This window comes from Cenococcum geophilum, assembly GCF_001692895.1.
Source record: "Cenococcum geophilum 1.58 unplaced genomic scaffold K441scaffold_65, whole genome shotgun sequence".
Taxonomy (NCBI): Eukaryota; Fungi; Ascomycota; class Dothideomycetes; order Gloniales; family Gloniaceae; genus Cenococcum; species Cenococcum geophilum.
The window spans coordinates 336,716-353,394 of NW_027137623.1; the positions used below are offsets into that span (position 1 = coordinate 336,716).

The 16,679-nt window shown below is 47.9% G+C and overlaps 5 protein-coding genes across 5 annotated transcripts; 2 read left to right on the forward strand and 3 right to left on the reverse strand.

Moving 5' to 3' along the window:
- Positions 1 to 571: 571 nt before the first annotated feature.
- K441DRAFT_737898 (MFS general substrate transporter) lies at positions 572 to 3,003 on the forward strand (the record flags this gene model as incomplete). Its single annotated transcript, XM_067654330.1, has 7 exons — positions 572 to 790; positions 854 to 1,186; positions 1,306 to 1,606; positions 1,659 to 1,818; positions 2,083 to 2,367; positions 2,443 to 2,526; positions 2,601 to 3,003. 7 exons carry the CDS (start codon positions 572 to 574, stop codon positions 2,623 to 2,625), a joined length of 1,407 nt encoding a protein of 468 aa, XP_067498149.1. The 3' UTR covers positions 2,626 to 3,003.
- Positions 3,004 to 3,676: 673 nt separating this feature from the next.
- Positions 3,677 to 6,579, reverse strand: K441DRAFT_305722 (uncharacterized protein). Its single transcript, XM_067641070.1, has 5 exons — positions 6,064 to 6,579; positions 5,167 to 5,951; positions 4,828 to 5,115; positions 4,470 to 4,775; positions 3,677 to 4,411 (listed from the first exon to the last, which is right to left on the reverse strand). The coding sequence occupies exons 1-5, from the start codon at positions 6,347 to 6,349 to the stop codon at positions 3,767 to 3,769; spliced, it is 2,310 nt and encodes a 769-aa protein (XP_067498150.1). The 5' UTR covers positions 6,350 to 6,579; the 3' UTR covers positions 3,677 to 3,766.
- A 2,407-nt stretch (positions 6,580 to 8,986) lies between these two features.
- Positions 8,987 to 11,233, forward strand: K441DRAFT_668768 (V-type ATPase). Its single transcript, XM_067650048.1, has 9 exons — positions 8,987 to 9,210; positions 9,270 to 9,354; positions 9,409 to 9,428; positions 9,480 to 9,515; positions 9,562 to 9,723; positions 9,778 to 10,094; positions 10,148 to 10,422; positions 10,499 to 10,717; positions 10,778 to 11,233. Exons 1-9 carry the CDS (start codon positions 9,112 to 9,114, stop codon positions 11,086 to 11,088), a joined length of 1,524 nt encoding a protein of 507 aa, XP_067498151.1. The 5' UTR covers positions 8,987 to 9,111; the 3' UTR covers positions 11,089 to 11,233.
- A 205-nt stretch (positions 11,234 to 11,438) lies between these two features.
- Positions 11,439 to 13,917, reverse strand: K441DRAFT_708711 (riboflavin synthase domain-like protein; the record flags this gene model as incomplete). The annotated part of the gene is made up of 6 exons (XM_067653797.1): positions 11,439 to 11,759; positions 11,799 to 12,013; positions 12,082 to 12,521; positions 12,567 to 12,952; positions 12,998 to 13,483; positions 13,816 to 13,917. 6 exons carry the CDS (start codon positions 13,915 to 13,917, stop codon positions 11,691 to 11,693), a joined length of 1,698 nt encoding a protein of 565 aa, XP_067498152.1. The 3' UTR covers positions 11,439 to 11,690.
- A 698-nt stretch (positions 13,918 to 14,615) lies between these two features.
- On the reverse strand, positions 14,616 to 15,281 carry K441DRAFT_305891 (uncharacterized protein). Its single transcript, XM_067641071.1, has one exon. It carries the CDS (start codon positions 15,041 to 15,043, stop codon positions 14,678 to 14,680), a length of 366 nt encoding a protein of 121 aa, XP_067498153.1. The 5' UTR covers positions 15,044 to 15,281; the 3' UTR covers positions 14,616 to 14,677.
- Positions 15,282 to 16,679: the final 1,398 nt, after the last annotated feature.

The following is a 16,679-nucleotide window of genomic DNA, read 5'->3' on the forward strand; positions in this document are numbered from 1 at the left end:
CTATCCTTTCCCTACTTCTGACGTGCTTCTGGGGAGTTGCCACATGTGTTTTACTCCTCTCGACTGTCACGGCACGCCAAATACCCGGCCAATCACGCAATACCAGGACAGGAACTCCACCACAAACGTAACACAACACGAAGCAACCCGCGTCTTTCCCTTTGCAGCGGAAGAATTGCACTATCACCATTCACCATGAAGTATGTTTCTTGCGTGCTTCATGTGTCAGCGCGTAAGGTTCATAGAGCGGCGGCCTAAGGCCCAAATCAGGTGATGTTTCCGCATTTCCGAAGCATATCAAGTTGAATAGCATCGCTTAAACTCTTCCTCTGCGGCCCACTACTGTACGCCTATCACTTATTTCTTCACAGCGTGGGATTCTCGGCCCTAAAGGACGTTTTGAAGGCGGCGCCCTATGATAGGCTTAGAAAATCAGAGGAAGAACGAAGCAAGATATCCAAGAGCTAGGGTTATTCGCGGCCCCTGATAGAAGTATAAGATGGAGTATCGGTATAGGTAAAATTGACTACAAAATTGACTACGATACCTCTAGCCACCTAGCTCTTGCAACATGGCCCTATTAACACCACTTAATGTCGCTAAGCCCAGCTTTCATATTAGCGAATCCAATGAATCAAAGCCACACGGTGACAAAGTTAGGAAAGGCACGACATTTGAGACATCAGGGCTAGAACCGTACTACAAGCCGATCGGTCAGTACGAAGGTCGCCATCGCTATGATCCGGACTTTGAATGGGAGCCAGTGAAGGAGAAGAGGGTAGTGCGGAAAGTAAGTCTCGTCCAAAATGATATTACCAGTTGTGATCTTATAATTTGTGCTCATAACTTTTAGATAGACAAAAGAATATGTACTTGGGTCTGTTTAATGTTCTTCGCTCTTCAGCTTGACCGTGGGAATATTACTCAGGCCTTGAGCGACAACATGCTCCCTGATTTAAAGATGAACACCAATGATTACAACTACGGACAAACGATCTTCTACCTTTGTTTTTTGTCTGCCGAGTTGCCTTCGCAATTGATATCTAAGAAACTTGGTCCGGATCGTTGGATCCCAGTGCAAATGGTGTCACGGAGTCCCGTTGCGAGCATGCAGGCCTTCCTAAGTGGGCGTTCGTCTTTCTTTGCCTGCCGTGCCTTGCTGGGTCTTATTGAAGGAGGATTCATTGTAAGTATATTCTGTTATTGCTTCTGAGATTTTCCCCACCGATTGGAAGTAGCGGAATGAAACAAATGAGCATCTCTGTGATGTTTGCGTGAAGTTCTATCTTGGCTAACTTGTGGTAGCCTGACAATATCCTCTACCTAAGCTATTTCTACACTGGATGGGAGTTACCCGCAAGACTTAGCTGGTTCTGGGTGTCCTATCAATCGACTCAGATCATCTCCGCGTTCTTCGCGTACGGAATTCTTCACCTCGGTGGCCACAATGGTCTTGAAGGCTGGCGCTGGCTCTTCGCATTGGAAGGGATGCTGACGGGCCTTATTGGAATTATTTCATACTTCTATCTACCACCATCGCCAACCCAAACAAAAAGCAGATTCCGTGGAAAGGACGGCTGGTTTACTGAACGAGAAGAAAAAACAAGTAAGTTATAATGCGAAGGATTCTAGCGGCATGTGGTGTTAACCTGTAATAGTAGTCAACCGGATCCTCCGCGACGACCCATCGAAGGGCGACATGCATAACCGTCAAGCGTTAAGCTTCCGCATGCTGTGGGACTGCCTTGAAGACTACCACATGTGGCCGATCTATCTTATCGGGCTGACATGGCTCATTCCATCGCAACCTATGACTGCGTATCTCACACTGCAGCTGAAAGCGATTGGCTTTAACACCTTTCAAACAAACTTACTTACTGTAACCTTCCCCTTTTTCCCTTTCACAATACCGCTATTCTAATATTGTTGCCAGATCCCAGCCTATTTCCTCTTCATCCTTCAGCTCCTCTTCTGGACCTGGGTCTCAGAAAAGATTAACCAGCGCTTCCTCGTCGGCCTCGTCTCTTAGATTTGGGTGCTCCCCCTCGTCATCGCGCTAGAACTCATCCCCGCCAATGCCAGCGCCTGGGCAAAATGGAGCGTATCGACGCTGCTTGTTGGGAACCCGTACGTGCACGCGATCCTGGTAGCCATTACGAGCCGTAACGCCGGCGCGGTGCGTACGCGGACTGTCGCGAGCGCGATATACAACATGTCCGTGCAGGCGTCATCGATCATTTCGCAGAACATTTACCGCGATGATGACAAGCCGTTGTACCGCAGGGGAAACAAGGTATTGATTGCAATTTGCGCGTATAATTTTCTGCTGTTCATTGGGGCGAGGATCTATTATGTGAAAGTGAACAGGTGAGAGTTACTCCCTTTCGGTTTCGTATTTTTACGCGCTATCTGAGTTCTTGGTTTGCTGACCAGAGAATATAGGCGCCGACAGATGATTTGGGATTCCATGACACAAGAGGAGAAATCGACGTATTTGGAGACGACTAAGGACAAAGGAAACAAACGGTTCGTAGAAACCCAACACCGCTGAATACCCTCAGTGTAAGCTATGACTATATACTAATGACAGAACTTGACAGGCTGGACTTCCGCTTTGCGCACTGAATGCATTGCTTGGGTAGACGCCGAGATTCCTTAGTTTTGTTTGAGGGTGTAGAGGCGGTCGAGGTTGAAATAGAGTAGGTTGACTCAAAGGGGTGTGCTGGTAACCGTATCTTAATTCGCGCTTCACATGAAAGCAGAATAACTTGTGTCTAGAAGAGAGCGGTGGCTTCATGATGACAGGTGATGTATCAGTAGCTCCACTTACTCCATGCGGCTGTAGCCTTTCTAGGAGGCGTGAGAGCCGGCTGGCTTGCACGTCGTGAAGTCTTTCGTGGGCGTAGGCACGTGCAGTCGGTTTTGGGATTTCTTTGACTCGGAGTTTCAGATGTTCAAAACTGATGTGCCTAATGTTATTCCCTCAGAGTTTGTGATTGTATTCTTGAGTAGAGAGGCCTGAAGATTGAAAATTTTCCTGACCTGGGGAGAAGAAAGTTGTAGGGGAGAACCTGGACGCCTTATCTTCCTCTCAACAGATCACACAACCAAGACTAGATAAAATCAGGTGATAGTCGTAACATCTTAGATTCAACTCAATACCACCACCCCAATCCGATCCAACTACTGGCGCAAACAGTCTGCGCGCTCCGCGACCGTAATATACAAGAAATTATGTAAGATCCCTTTCTGTCTGTCCAAGAAACAACAAAAAGAACAGGAAAAGATATAGTGATATGCGCATAACTCCTACAATACCCACAAAGCTCCTCTTTCCCGTCCTACTGCTCCACAAAAAGAACAAAAAACGGATGAGCAAGTTAGATAGAGCACCGGTATGTCAAATATGTCAAATATGTCGAACGCCTCGCTGTACAAAGTGCTAAAAATGGATCGGAAATGGTATTTGGAACGGATATCGAGGCCAGTGGAAACTTCGGTTTGGAAAGAAGTATGAGAAGCGGAGGTAGTCCACCCTTCGCTATGATGTCCATAGGGTGTTTTGCGGTCCTTTTATTGTTCGACATGTCTAGGATGAAGAATGGGGGTATGTGGGGCAGTTGGTGTAGACGTGGGAGCTTTGCTTAATTATTGAGTAAGCGAGCGGGTCAATCCACTGGACTCGGCGTGTTCTCCAACGCAGTGCAAGCACCCTAAATTTTCCCCGCACCACTTCATCCACATGGAATGTTGGCAGCGGTTTGGATCATCCACCGGCTTTGACTCTCTTGTTGCCTCCGACCCTCGGACTCTGTTTGACCTTTGGCCCGCCCCCCCCTCCCGTACCATTTACCTCCCCGCCTCCGTCATCTCCCTCAACCTTGACGGTACTACGCCGTCGCTTGTTATTGGCGTTTGGGGACGTGTTTGCGCTGGCGCCTGCGGAACTGCTTGGTCCTTGCTGGCTGTGCTGCGCGATAAGACCGTGCGTCTGAGCCGGTGAGGGTGTATGTGTATTCTGCATTAAGTGGGGCGAGCCGTTGATAGCGCTGGGAAGGCCGAGATTCGCCATTGCAGGAGACATAAACTGGTGGTTTGGCGGAACACCGGGCTGGCCTAAACCAGAGGGAGTGCGTGCACCAGGTGGGAGGTTTTGCTGCTGTTGCTGCTGCTGGTGCTGCTGGTGCTGTTGTAGGGCTTGCTGTTGGATAAGTTGAGCAGCGTTTGGCGGGAGGTTACCCTGTTGCTGTCGTTGCTGCTGATTTAGGGGGGGTTGCTGTTGTGGAAAGCCCGGTTGGGGTTGGGCGGATAACTGGCTAACGAGATTGCTTATGGCTTGGGAGGGGTAGAGATGGGGGTTTTGTTGTGAATAAGCCATGAGTTCTTGCATATTGCCGATAGTTTCGCCGACCTAAGCGGAGTCAGTTATGGTGTCAAATTATACGAGAATTTGCTTGGGGTATATGCACCTCTAGATAGGCTAGCAACTTGCTGGTGACACCAAACGAGGATATTGGTGCTTCTGGTAAGTCGGATAGGATGATGGACGGTTCTGCAGGAATTTCTGGTTTCATGCGTTGGTTGCGTGGCCTGGGATTAGTCTTGCTAATTCGAGGAGATTGGTTCTGATTCATTTGGCTTGGTGATGCCTGGGCAAATAGTCTCTCCAACATCGTACGCGGCAAGTACTGTTGATGGTCTTGCATCTCAAAGGTAAAGAGATCCATCCTCTCACTCTGTCCATAAATGGCTGAGAGCTTACCTGTGCACATCAACTGAAACCATAATTAATAAAGACGCTCGTATAGGGGAATTCAAGAATCTAACCTGAGTGCCATTCTTGAACCAGTATATGAATTTCGACTTTAGGCTTTCCACATAATGGCAGTCATTCCCAAATGACTCTGTTGCACCATCTATAGTGATTTGAACGCTCTCGACACCACTATCGAATTGTGTCATGAAGTACCGAGGTAAGGCTGCATAGCAAATCTCAAATTGTTTAGAGTGCTTGTCAAACTTGTCCCATACCAAGTGCTTGAAAGCACCTTCTTCAGAGAAGAACTTGGCAACAAATTTTTGCCAGTATAGTAGAGAATTGGGTGTTCGCTGTGTCTGCGGAATTATTAGTTACTACGACGCCATATTTACGCACCTGAGACTTACGGAGAACTGGCTTAGGTGATTTGCGAAATTCAGTAGTTTCAATATGGACCCTCCAGCTTGTCTGTTCTGTGTCGCTTGTGGTTGGTGTATAATCATTCGTTGAGGAGCTGTCTGTTGCGCTAAAACTTGCTGCTGCTGCTGTTGTCTTTGTTGTTGTGCTTGCTGGGAGTTTTGAGGGTGCTGCTGTTGAGAAGACTGTTGTTGAAGGTTTTGGGGCTGACTTTGTGCCTGAGGTTGCTGCTGCTGAGGTTGCTGCTGCTGCTGTTGCTGCTGCTGCTGCTGCTGCTGGGGCTGTTGGGCTTGCTGTAGGTTTGGCTGTTGAGCTGGTGAAGCCTGTCCTTCGTGCGCTCCTCCAATCCGTGATGGAGGTCGCAAAGGACCTTGCTGTGGCTGCTGTGTTTGTGCGCCCTGAGGGCCTGGTTGACCTGGATTACTCGATTGGGAAGCGGCGTGCTGCATGGCCATATGTTGGATCTGTTGCTGTTGCTGTTGCTGTTGTGCAGCATGCTGCTGGGCTTGAGCTTGAGCAGCTTGGTGTTGGTGTTGTTGTTGCATCTGCTGCCGCTGAGCAGCTAGCTGCTGTTGTATATGAGGTGGAAGGATCGGAAATTGGCCCTGATTATTGGCCATAGCCATTTGCTGAGGATTTACGCCATTAGGAAAGCCCATGGCCATGCCATTTTGTTGTTGTTGCTGTTGCATTAGCTGCTGCTGCTGCTGTTGACGAAGATAGGCTTGATGCTGTGCATTTCGTTGCTGCTGCAGTAATGCGGGATTATTCGCAACTAGAAGTATATATTAGTCAGGAATTTGGCTTAAAGTTGGCGATAATGTTTATAGAGGACATCTCTAAAAGACTACTGTCGTGACATAAAATGGCGAGAATTTAAAACTTACGAGCTTGCTGCATGTTATGCTGTTGTTGCTGTTGAAGCATATGCGCCTGAGGAGCTAGATGTGACATTGCATGTGCACTAGGACCTACGCCGGGTTGCATTCCCGCCATCATCGGCCCTGACTGGCTGACATGTGGTCCATTGGGGCCTGACACACCTGGGTGCATCTGCATTGCTTGGCCGAGAGGTTGGCCTGGGTTAGGACCTGGACCAGGTCCCATCGACTGACCATGAGGGATTCCATGTTGGAGCCCAGCGGGGTGATGAGGATACCCGGTTGCCATCATCTTGACGGCAAAATTCAAAGATCTAACGCCTATGACTCCCTCCTCTACCCTTCAAGTTTTGTTGCCCCGCGGTGTGGAGGATATGATATAATCAGATCCAACGCGCGATGTAAGTAGGAAACTTGCACAACGCGCGTCCAGAACAGTCTAACTACTCAGTTCTTAAATGGAGTATGAAGTGTACATGCCCGGGTGGAGTTGAAGTGCGCGAGATCGCGATGATAGGCGAACGGATGCTGGCTAAAGTTTGCTGAGGAACGTAAAATAGAACTAGCACAAGCACTAGCACTGGTATGCTGACAGATTTCCCTGGTGATGCCTAAGTAACCTAGCGCTAGCAATAGCTGTAGCAGTCACCGTGTTGCTGTCGTTCGGGTCAGAGATGTTTGACGACTGCCCACCGGCAGTGCCGGGGCTGGAATGCGATGGCGAAGCCTAATGGGCGAAGTCGCGACCGGCGATGCGCAGCACGGTCAATAAGGCAGTGAGAGCAGCTGTACAGCGACCGGATATGGCGCTGAGGGTAGATGTGCGATATCGCGCATTCGTCGGGACGGGCGAAGCGGAAGGTGGAAACGAGTGTAAGCGGGACTACAGGCAATGGAGTCGGGTGGGTGACTAGAGGGCGATGGAGGAGGAATGCGACATAGCGAGGAGCGGCGTTTCCTAGGAAGTCGGACGTTGCGGGCGTTGCGGGCGTTTATAGCAGTGGTGGTTGTGGACCTGTGGTGTCGTGGGTGAAGAGAATGGGCAACTGGGCCTGGCGCATGCCTTGGAAGGGACTGGAGAAAGCAGGCCGAATCGCAGGCCTAAAGGGGGCTTTCCATACAGATGGCTGGGTGCAGCTGGGTAAGGTATCTCTGGCCACCTCCTGACGACGACAACACCTTCGGAAGCGCTCCTGAGCCGCCCACCGTGTCCAACGTGTCTTATTCCACGCTGAATTACTGGACTTTCTACATAATTTTGCCCTTTGCAAAGCCTACAGCCGCCAGGCCGAAGGCCGCGAAAGAGTCGAGGCGGCGATGGGCCGTACAGCCTTTTGGCACAGCCGAAAGCTGGGGCCGAAAGCCGACTAGCGCGCGAGCTAATTTTCGCAATATCTTCCCATTTCTAAATTTCCCTCTCATTTTTTCCTTCATCTCTCTTCCCAACAAAACCTTTTCACACTCTTTGCTCTCAGCAGTTACGAATTCAACCGTGCTGTGTACATAGAAATGTGCTCCTACTTACCCCATCTTAGCTTCCCGTAACGCTGCCATAGCTCATGGATGCTGACTAGGATATTCTCTGTAGCTAATATCAAGGTGAGCACAGCTCGATTTCTCTTTTCACCCACCTCCTACGGATGATGACAATCTAGAACATGTCTTCTTTTCCCAGCTGAGTCGCCCTTGAAGAGATTAGTCTTTTCGGGTTACCTTTCGCAAGGTGGCCTGCTACTTGCCAGTACTTTTGTCTGACCATCACCCACTCTGTGGTTTATCACTCACTAGACCCTTGATTACATCTGGAGCTGACAATTAGAACATAGGTTATATTATATCCCGCCAAAACTTCCTCGCTTTAATTTTGCAGTTGGATAGTGCCTGCGGCGAGTCGAACATATCCAAAGCTCAATACCCTCCAATGGAGAGCTTAAAGGGAATAGATTAGACTAAGACATTGGATTTCCTTTGGGTTCTGTTAGTGATGAAGTTTTGGTCCTTTTCAACCTCTGAAGACAGGGTTAGAGTGGTGTGCGGGTTTTCACTAGCTCCAGGTTAGCATCCCTCTTAATTATCCACCCTTTGACCTTTTTATGATGAGACACATTCCACATTTGCAGTTTTCACGCTAGCCATCACTAAGAACCTACAAAGATGTGCGTTGAGCGCAATATCTTCCTTGGATGTCTGATATTATTATACTCCTTCACAAACTGTATTAAATACGTATGAGACTACTTGCTAACACCCTTACTTTGTATGCAGACTAGAGAACTACAGTAAAATCTCTTTAGTACGATACCGTTTGTTCGGCCGAGCGTATCGTAATACCAATGGTATTGTTATATCAAGAGTTATGTGTTAAGTGAGTAAGTAGGAAAAAAAGGAACTTAATACCTAAAAAGGCTTAGGATGTCTACCTCGCGGGTTAAATAGGGCCCTCTCCCATACAAATTCTCTACTGGTTATACCGATATTGGTAGTAGGTGCTTAACGATATTGCCAAAAGCCAGATTATCGTAATATTACACCAAAAAAAGGCTTGATTAAGGGGTGTAGATCATAATGTAGAGGTTATCGTTATATACCCCATATCGTATTAAGGAGATTTTACTGTATCGTGGAAATTTCTGAAAGTTTAACACCATAGAATGAATTTGATACATTTGGTTTATTGATCAGACCCAAATACTTGATGTGACACTGTGACTTCCAGCATTGCACTTGAATTCGGCCATATCAAACCAATTTCTCATACGTGCCGCCCTTATTCTATTCCCCTTAACTTTTATTTTAGAGCTGGTGCCCCTTGTAACTTAAAAGCGTGCGCGGGCTTTGCTTATTCTGTTCTTATCGCGAAATCGGCGCTTACGTTTACCCGCCCGCACCTGCCGCGCTGACGCAGTCTTGAGCTTCTTCACAAGCCCCAGTAAAGAGCTGCAATTCCACATCCCAGCACTCCAGCCCACCTACAAGTTTCACCCGCCGTTGAAGCTTCGAATACGCCCAGAGTGACACTCATTTATCTGTCTGTCGCTCAAGGCTACTGCAACCATGCCTGAGATTACAGATCCACGGATGATGTCCGTCCAGCCTAGGATACGCTACAACACCGTCGGCGGCGTTAATGGGCCATTGGTTATTCTGGAGAGTGTTGGTAACCCTCGTAAAACAACCTGAAGGACTGTGGAGCTTATGCACCTCCAATTTAGGTAAAATTCCCGAAATATAATGAGATCGTGTCCTTGACACTGCCTGATGGCACTGAGCGCTCCGGCCAGGTTTTGGAAGCAAGAGGTACGCGACAAAGACAAGCTCCTTCGAGGAGAATATGCTGATGTAGCTTCGCAGGGAACCGAGCAGTAGTCCAAGTACATACTATGTTCCGTAGAGTAGAGATATAGCTTTCTGACTTAGTTTAGGTTTTCGAAGGCACCACCGGTATCGATGTAAAGAAGGTATGTGCTCTTACCCTTCAAAGCGGGACCTTTCTGACATCCATAGACTAAAGTCGAGTTTACCGGCCACAGTCTAAAGCTCGGTGTCTCGGAGGACATGCTTGGACGGATATTCGATGGATCAGGTCGCGCCATTGACAAAGGACCAAAGGTCCTTGCGGAGGATTATTTGGATATTAATGGCAGTCCTATCAACCCATACTCTCGGGTAGGCACTCTCTATTTCTGGCATTTACTGCATCAGGAAGCTGACTTGGCCTAGGTGTACCCGGAAGAAATGATCTCCACAGGTATCTCTGCAATTGATACTATGAACTCTATTGCCCGTGGTCAGAAAATTCCTATTTTCTCCGCAGCTGGTCTACCACATAATGAGATTGCCGCACAAATCTGTCGACAAGCTGGCCTCGTTGCTAAGCCTACGAAAGATGTGCATGATGGGCACGAGGAGAACTTCTCTATCGTATTCGGTGCCATGGGTGTCAACTTGGAAACAAGCAGATTCTTCACAAGAGATTTCGAAGAGAACGGTAGCATGGAACGCGTGACACTGTTTTTGAACTTGGCAAACGATCCAACGTAAGTTTACAACTCCTAAATGTGTTATGAGTGTGATAATTAACCGGTTATAGTATCGAACGTATTATTACCCCTCGTCTTGCCCTTACTACCGCCGAATATTATGCCTACCAACTCGAAAAGCACGTACTTGTTATCCTTACGGATCTATCATCCTACTGTGATGCCCTTCGTGAAGTGTCCGCAGCCCGAGAAGAAGTGCCTGGTCGACGTGGTTACCCAGGTTACATGTATACTGACTTGTCCACCATTTATGAGCGAGCTGGGCGAGTACAAGGGAGAAATGGCTCTATCACTCAAATTCCTATTTTAACTATGCCTAATGATGGTATGACTCCAGAAATCTTCTGCTTTGCGTAAAGCGTGACTTCACTTCGCCGCTTTACTAATACTTCCTTTCTCAGATATCACACATCCTATTCCTGATTTGACAGGCTACATTACTGAAGGTCAGATATTCATTGACCGTCAGCTGTACAACAAAGGTGTTTACCCTCCTATCAACGTTCTACCATCCCTATCACGTCTCATGAAGTCTGCTATCGGTGAGGGCCGCACGCGAAAAGACCACGGCGATGTATCGAACCAGCTATACGCCAAATACGCCATCGGTCGCGATGCCGGTAAGCACTACTCCACCCCCTCCTCTCTCCCTGCTCTTACTAATCCAACCTCCCCTCCAGCTGCTATGAAAGCCGTCGTCGGCGAAGAAGCGTTATCGAGCGAAGACAAACTCTCGCTCGAATTCCTCGATAAATTTGAGCGTACTTTCATCTCCCAGTCAGCCTACGAATCCCGTACCATCTTCGAGTCCCTCGACCTTGCTTGGTCCCTACTCCGAATCTACCCTAAGGAGCTGCTTAACCGTATCCCAGCCAAGATCCTGGATCAGTTTTACCAGCGTAGCGCGGCGGAGAGGAAGGCAAAGAGGGGCAATAAGGATACACGGGATAACACGGAGGGAGAGCACACTGAGACTTTAGTAGACGTGTAAGCTGAATACTTAGGAAATGGCTTGGAGAGGGTGAGGCTCTTACTGTGGAGATTTGGGTCGTAGTGTGCATTGCGCGAATTGTCTTTGTCTGTATCTATTAAACATGCAAATGGCTACCTCGAGTCACTATCGTCTATTAGTCAGCTTGTTTTAAACCCGAAGTATACGTAAAGGCTTTTCGTAGAGATTTGCCTGCTAGTCACAGTCGTGAGTTCCGAGTTGAAACAGTGGAGAAGGCAACGAGACTAATCAAATGAAAAGCTATATAACTAGGATGATATGAAGGGAAAGATAGAGATCATGGTGAGTGACTTGCACAGAGCATATTTTGCGAAGGTGCATGGAGTATTGATGTGCTTATTGTGCTTCATGACAAAACCGTCCCATTATTTCTATGAGCAGCACCCTGAGATTGTAATTAGGACGCGCTTGTTGTATCCGTTGGCTAGTTGCGAGATAATTTTAACTTATTCGGCGAAGACGATGGATCCTTCATGTAATAGCTTCAAAGATATTTATTAATGGCAACGGCGTAAATAGTACGGTAGAATGTAGCAATTAAACACCCAATTCTAAGAATCCAACGTAATTGTATGTTTGCCTTAGCCCGATATATCCTCCTGCCACTTCGCCCTCCTCTTCACGCCCTCACCCCATTCTTTAACCTCTTGCTCTCCTCAACTATTCTTCCTCCCCACTGCCTCCCCGACTCTTTTCCTAACCTCCCTGGCCATACTCGCATGTCCGCAAATGTAAAACTTCGCACCCTCTGATAGTAGCCTCAGCGCTTCTGCATCCATTTCTTGCACCCGATCCTGCACATATACTTTCTTCGCCCTATTTATGCGGGAAAACGCAGTAACAATGCGAAGCCTACCGTCCAGCGCTCTCTCCATTTCCTCAATCTCGGCGTGATAGATGAAATCTTCCGGGTGTCTGCAACCAAAAGAAGCATTTCGCCTATGGGCTTGCCCGTTGCTTTTAAGCGCACACGCTTCGTGATAAAAGCGCGGAAGGGAGCAAGACCCGTGCTTGCTGCTACCATAATAAGGGGGCATGATGCGAGGGTTGGGAGTTTGAACTTAGATTTGCGGATGTGTGCGAAGAGCTTGCCGCCTTCTGGTGCGTTAGAGGGACCGGTAAGGTGGTATGTGAGACCGTGAGGATGCGGTTGCGGACCGGATGCGATCAAGGATTGAGAGAGAACGAGGAGGTAGCTGGTGGTTAGACTGTGTATAAGATATGTAGGAGCGTTAGGTAGGGGCGAGGTTGAGTCGAGGGCAGTTATTGAGGAGGGGCGAGGTGATAGAACACTTGAAGAGGAGATGGAGTAGCGGGGTTGCGTGCGTAGCAGAATTTTGATGAGATAGGAGAGTGGGAGTTTGTACCATGTTGTGCTTGGGTCGCCGCCTATGGATATTTCAAGGAGACGGCTAATGTTTAGTTAATTCTCGCTGAGAAAGTCGGTATAGGCCGACTTATCCCGGCTCAAGGCTGTGAGATATGTTTTCACAGAAGGGTTGGGCGCAAACTGCGCCAGACTGAGGATACTACCGCGAGAGATAGGACCGCATATTTCCAGATGATATCGGAACAGAGTGTCGGGTGTTGGGTACCTTGACCTTAACGGTAGGATCGGCCGATTTGATGGAGATGGGAATATTTCTCCGAGGCCTAGAATACGAAGAAGTCGTTCCACCTCAATGTCAGGGTTCGTCGGCCACACTGCTAGATGATCTCCAGTCTTGTGATGAAGTTCCAGTTGATCGTTTAAGTCGAGTTCCATATGAATACAGTTCCGAGAGGAAGAACTGAAGAGCTCCCGAGAATTCTGAATTGTCAATGCTTTGATGGAGGAACATGGCTCCCGAGAATTCTGAATTGTCAATGCTTTGATGGAGGAACATGCTGCGATGACTTTGGCGTTATCCCTAGTATGCACTAGTTTGCCATGATATAAATCAACAGGCTCAAGTGATCCATCTTCCACCGCCGACAGTGTTGGTTCATGAGCAACCTCGCGTTCCTCCAGGCGAAGGTCCTTCCGGAAGATAGAGAATAAATCGTCTTTCCATGCCATGAAGTCTTCCTCAGTTGCCCCATCTGCATCATCAGCCTTCCCCACTAGCATTAATAGCCTTGCACCAAACTTTTCAAGTGCCTCATCAACAACATCAGTCACTCGGTTATAGTACTTGTAGTTGCTATTGCTGAGACCAAAAGCCACGTAGTGGAGGTTCGATAAAGATATATCCTGAGATTTGAGAATCTGTTCCCAGAAGCTCCCAGTATTATTGCTTGAGTCACCTTCTCCGAATGTCGATAAGATAAAAATGGCGAATTTTGTTTGAGGTATTAGGGCGATTGTCTCCGGGTCGCAGTCAGAGATCGGTTGCTATAGATTCCAACCCGAAGCGAAGATGGCATTCTCTTGCTAAATGACTCGCGAATCCTTCAGCTGTTCCAGATTGTGATTCCCAGAAAATGACGAGAGATTTCCCTGTAAAAATCCATCTTGTTAAATCGAAATACAATAAGGGAGGCTTGGCACCAAACATACTGAATCTTCTAGCTTCTAAGCAATATTTCGGGTCTCCTTCTTTGCATTCCTGCTAGCTGCATCCTTCTCCTGCGGTCTTTCAAACCAAACATGGTGATATGGATCTGGTTTATCCTATACAATTCCTCACAGCAAGTATCGAGCGCGATCAAACCGAGCGCTGCCACATCGGCGTATGAGGTAGGTTTTGCAAGCTGTGAAAGTTCTAGCAAAGTATCTGGGAGACCGTTACTGGATAAGTGAGGCCGCCATTGCCGGCACAAATACATTAGAACCAGACATGANGAAGTTTCAAAAAATTGAAAAGCAGAGTGTGGTACTCAAAATGAGAAGATTGCTTCCACCCAAAACGGAAGGCTCTGAGTACTCAAATATATGGAAATAGATGGGAATGAAGTAAACCGATGTAAATCAGTTTGGGTAAATAAGGCCAGGAATTTCTCCTAGGAGATCTGAGGTGTTGACAAAGGCTGCCACTGATCAGAATAGGCAATCCCGCTGCTTCTCTTGACAACCCCACCATGTCTTCCGTAGGAGAGATCATGCTGCGTCTACCACGCACCTGAAGACTTTCTCAAAGCGTGCCCTTAGTTTCTGTAAGACTTGGTGTCAGATGTTGGCGATAGGGTAAAACACCGGGGCGCTCGGAGAAAGACGGCGTTTCGGGAATTTATTCTCGTATTGCCAGCTCAAACAAATCTACTGACACACTTGCCATTTGTAACTGACTCAACAAGGCAATTATCAGCGACCTGCATTTCGAGACTCAGATCGGCTCTGACAAGGCTGGCTGTAGTCTCCAGACGCCTCCAGGCTTGGGGACATACACCAATTTTGCATGGAATTGCGTTTCCTCAGGTCATTGAAGGCCTGGGGTTGCGGGTAGGCAATGTCATTGCTCTTTGATCATGCTGTAAATGCCGGATCTTTTATGGTGGATGGAGGGACATGTAACACCTCAGTCTTTTGCTTCTTCATCCATGGTGTTTTGAAGTATATAGAAGGACAATTTCGTTCAGCCTTTCCGTATCACTCCATCTTCACCATATTATTTGCCCCCCACCGATCTACTTCTTTTACATCATAGCAAGTTTGAGCTGCTTCTAAGGCCATTTTACTCAGTCCTCTTAATTGGGAACATATATCTTTTCCGTTCCCGATAGAATATTGGAGAGAATGAAGGAGGCTTGTAAGCCATCCAATCCGTGGAATACTTGAGCAACTGACTGTAGGTAGATGCGCTGTGTTCCCATCTCCGAAGCAATAACGGAGAACATCTGTACATAGTACAAGGATTCGGTTCGCCCAAGTGCAGTCATCTGTAGGATCAAAGGAACGGTCAATATTGCAGTGTTCCAGAGCCAGTAGTATCGAGCATTGGTTCACAAACGCCATGTAAATCTCCTGGCGGAGACCAACCCAGAATGCCGCCTGGCGGAGGCCGCCCGTGACTGTCGAGCGATCTTGTGCACTGATGAACACGTGGGTGCCGAGGAGGTGGTTTTGGGTATCAGTGCCGGAAACAGGAACTAATTTAAGGAGAATTGTGAGCTGCTAAATGGTGTGCTGTCCTGCACGGTCAATGACCTTGAACAATACAACATGCAACCAAAGCAGCGGGGTCAGTGGCTTTTCTTGGTGATACTGTAAATATAGCCCACACTCCATCAATATGGAGAAATGAGGCCAACGAAACCTTGGGAAATTCGGGGAAACATACCTTCGACCTCTTCTAGGAATCACGGGATGACGGTAGCAGCTAAGAGATTCTCATCTGTAATAGCCTCATTATCGCTAAGCATCGGAATAAGATGGTTTAAACATTCCCGACGATATCGATCTGCTACATAGGGATCAAAACCACCGACTCGGCTAAGATGCCTTGCAGAAGCAGCAAAAATTGCATTCAACAATGTCGGGCATACTTGAGGCCGCTAGGTTCTCAATGAAGTGGCGCATCAACTTGGCCTCATGCCGGTCTTGCTATGGCCATACCGGCGTCTCAAGGTAAATCCTGGCGAACGTGTCAGACACGGTAGAGTAGCCTGTCGCAAAGTCGCTCGTTAGTAAGTTAGTGGGTTATAGTGTTTCAAAGCTCTCGGTGCCATTCAGTAAATTATCTCGGAAGGACTCGTAGCCGGAAGTGGTGGAAACCGAGTCTCGTTGCTGACTGAAGTGGGTTGCGGCTGGTGAATGAGTGAGAGGTCCTTGACTTTGCTCCGGAGAGCCATGAAACACATCGTTAAACGAAAACGGTAAGTCTAGCTTGCGTCTTTTGGTTGGAGAGGGAGTATCTCTGATATTTGTTGAAAGTAGATACATTGGTTGTATAATTGTCCCTCCAATCTTGGAGGGCTGGTAGCTATATAATACAATATTGAGGCTGGGTACCTAGCCTTCTTACGCCACCAGAAGGTCGGTTCTCAACAATATTGAGGGCGCCGGTGGAGTCGGTTCGAAGTGGGGCGGTACGAGAAGTTGGAGGTATTGTTACCGAGAGACTCAGGGGCAGATCGAGTGCTGCCACCCCATTCTACGGGTGTGGGCGCACTCTCAGGATCAGAATCTCTACCATAGATGCTGGCTAGTTCCTGAGTTTCATCGGCGAAGCTGAGATTGTGGGAGGCCCGCCACTAGGGTTGGTTTCTTGCAAAATCGTATTCACACTTGCCGAGACCTGAGCCTTTGAGGTTTACGACACTGTAACTCGCGTTAGTAAGAACATTACCGCTTAATGTTGATTGATAGGAATCTATGGCATATCTAGGTCGGCCAAAGTGGCTCTGCGGGCCGAGGCTGGCGATTCTGATACTCCGCAATCGATTCTTCGAGTCTCATGGCATTCCTGTTGACTGGGAACCACAACAGGCATCTGTGGGTAGTTTGCCCAACAGCGTTCGGGATACCCACCAGAATTGGCCATGAAATTATGGAACTGCGAAAAAAAGGATGCATTGGAATCCCTTACCTTGGATTGGAGCCATGCCGAAAGCGAATGTTGTAACCGCGAATGCATTCTATCCTGCTCTTC

Coding starts and splice junctions, on each gene's coding strand:
- K441DRAFT_668768 (XM_067650048.1), top strand. CDS start 9,112: ATGCCTGAGATTACAGATCCACGGATGATGTCCGTCCAGCCTAGGATA. Junction 9,724..9,777: donor CTATCAACCCATACTCTCGG/GTAGGCACTCTC, acceptor GACTTGGCCTAG/GTGTACCCGGAAGAAATGAT. Junction 10,718..10,777: donor CGCCATCGGTCGCGATGCCG/GTAAGCACTACT, acceptor CCTCCCCTCCAG/CTGCTATGAAAGCCGTCGTC.
- K441DRAFT_305891 (XM_067641071.1), bottom strand. CDS start 15,043: ATGGCGTTTGTGAACCAATGCTCGATACTACTGGCTCTGGAACACTGC.
- K441DRAFT_305722 (XM_067641070.1), bottom strand. CDS start 6,349: ATGATGGCAACCGGGTATCCTCATCACCCCGCTGGGCTCCAACATGGA. Junction 4,776..4,827: donor GGTTCAAGAATGGCACTCAG/GTTAGATTCTTG, acceptor TTATGGTTTCAG/TTGATGTGCACAGGTAAGCT. Junction 4,412..4,469: donor AGTTGCTAGCCTATCTAGAG/GTGCATATACCC, acceptor GACTCCGCTTAG/GTCGGCGAAACTATCGGCAA.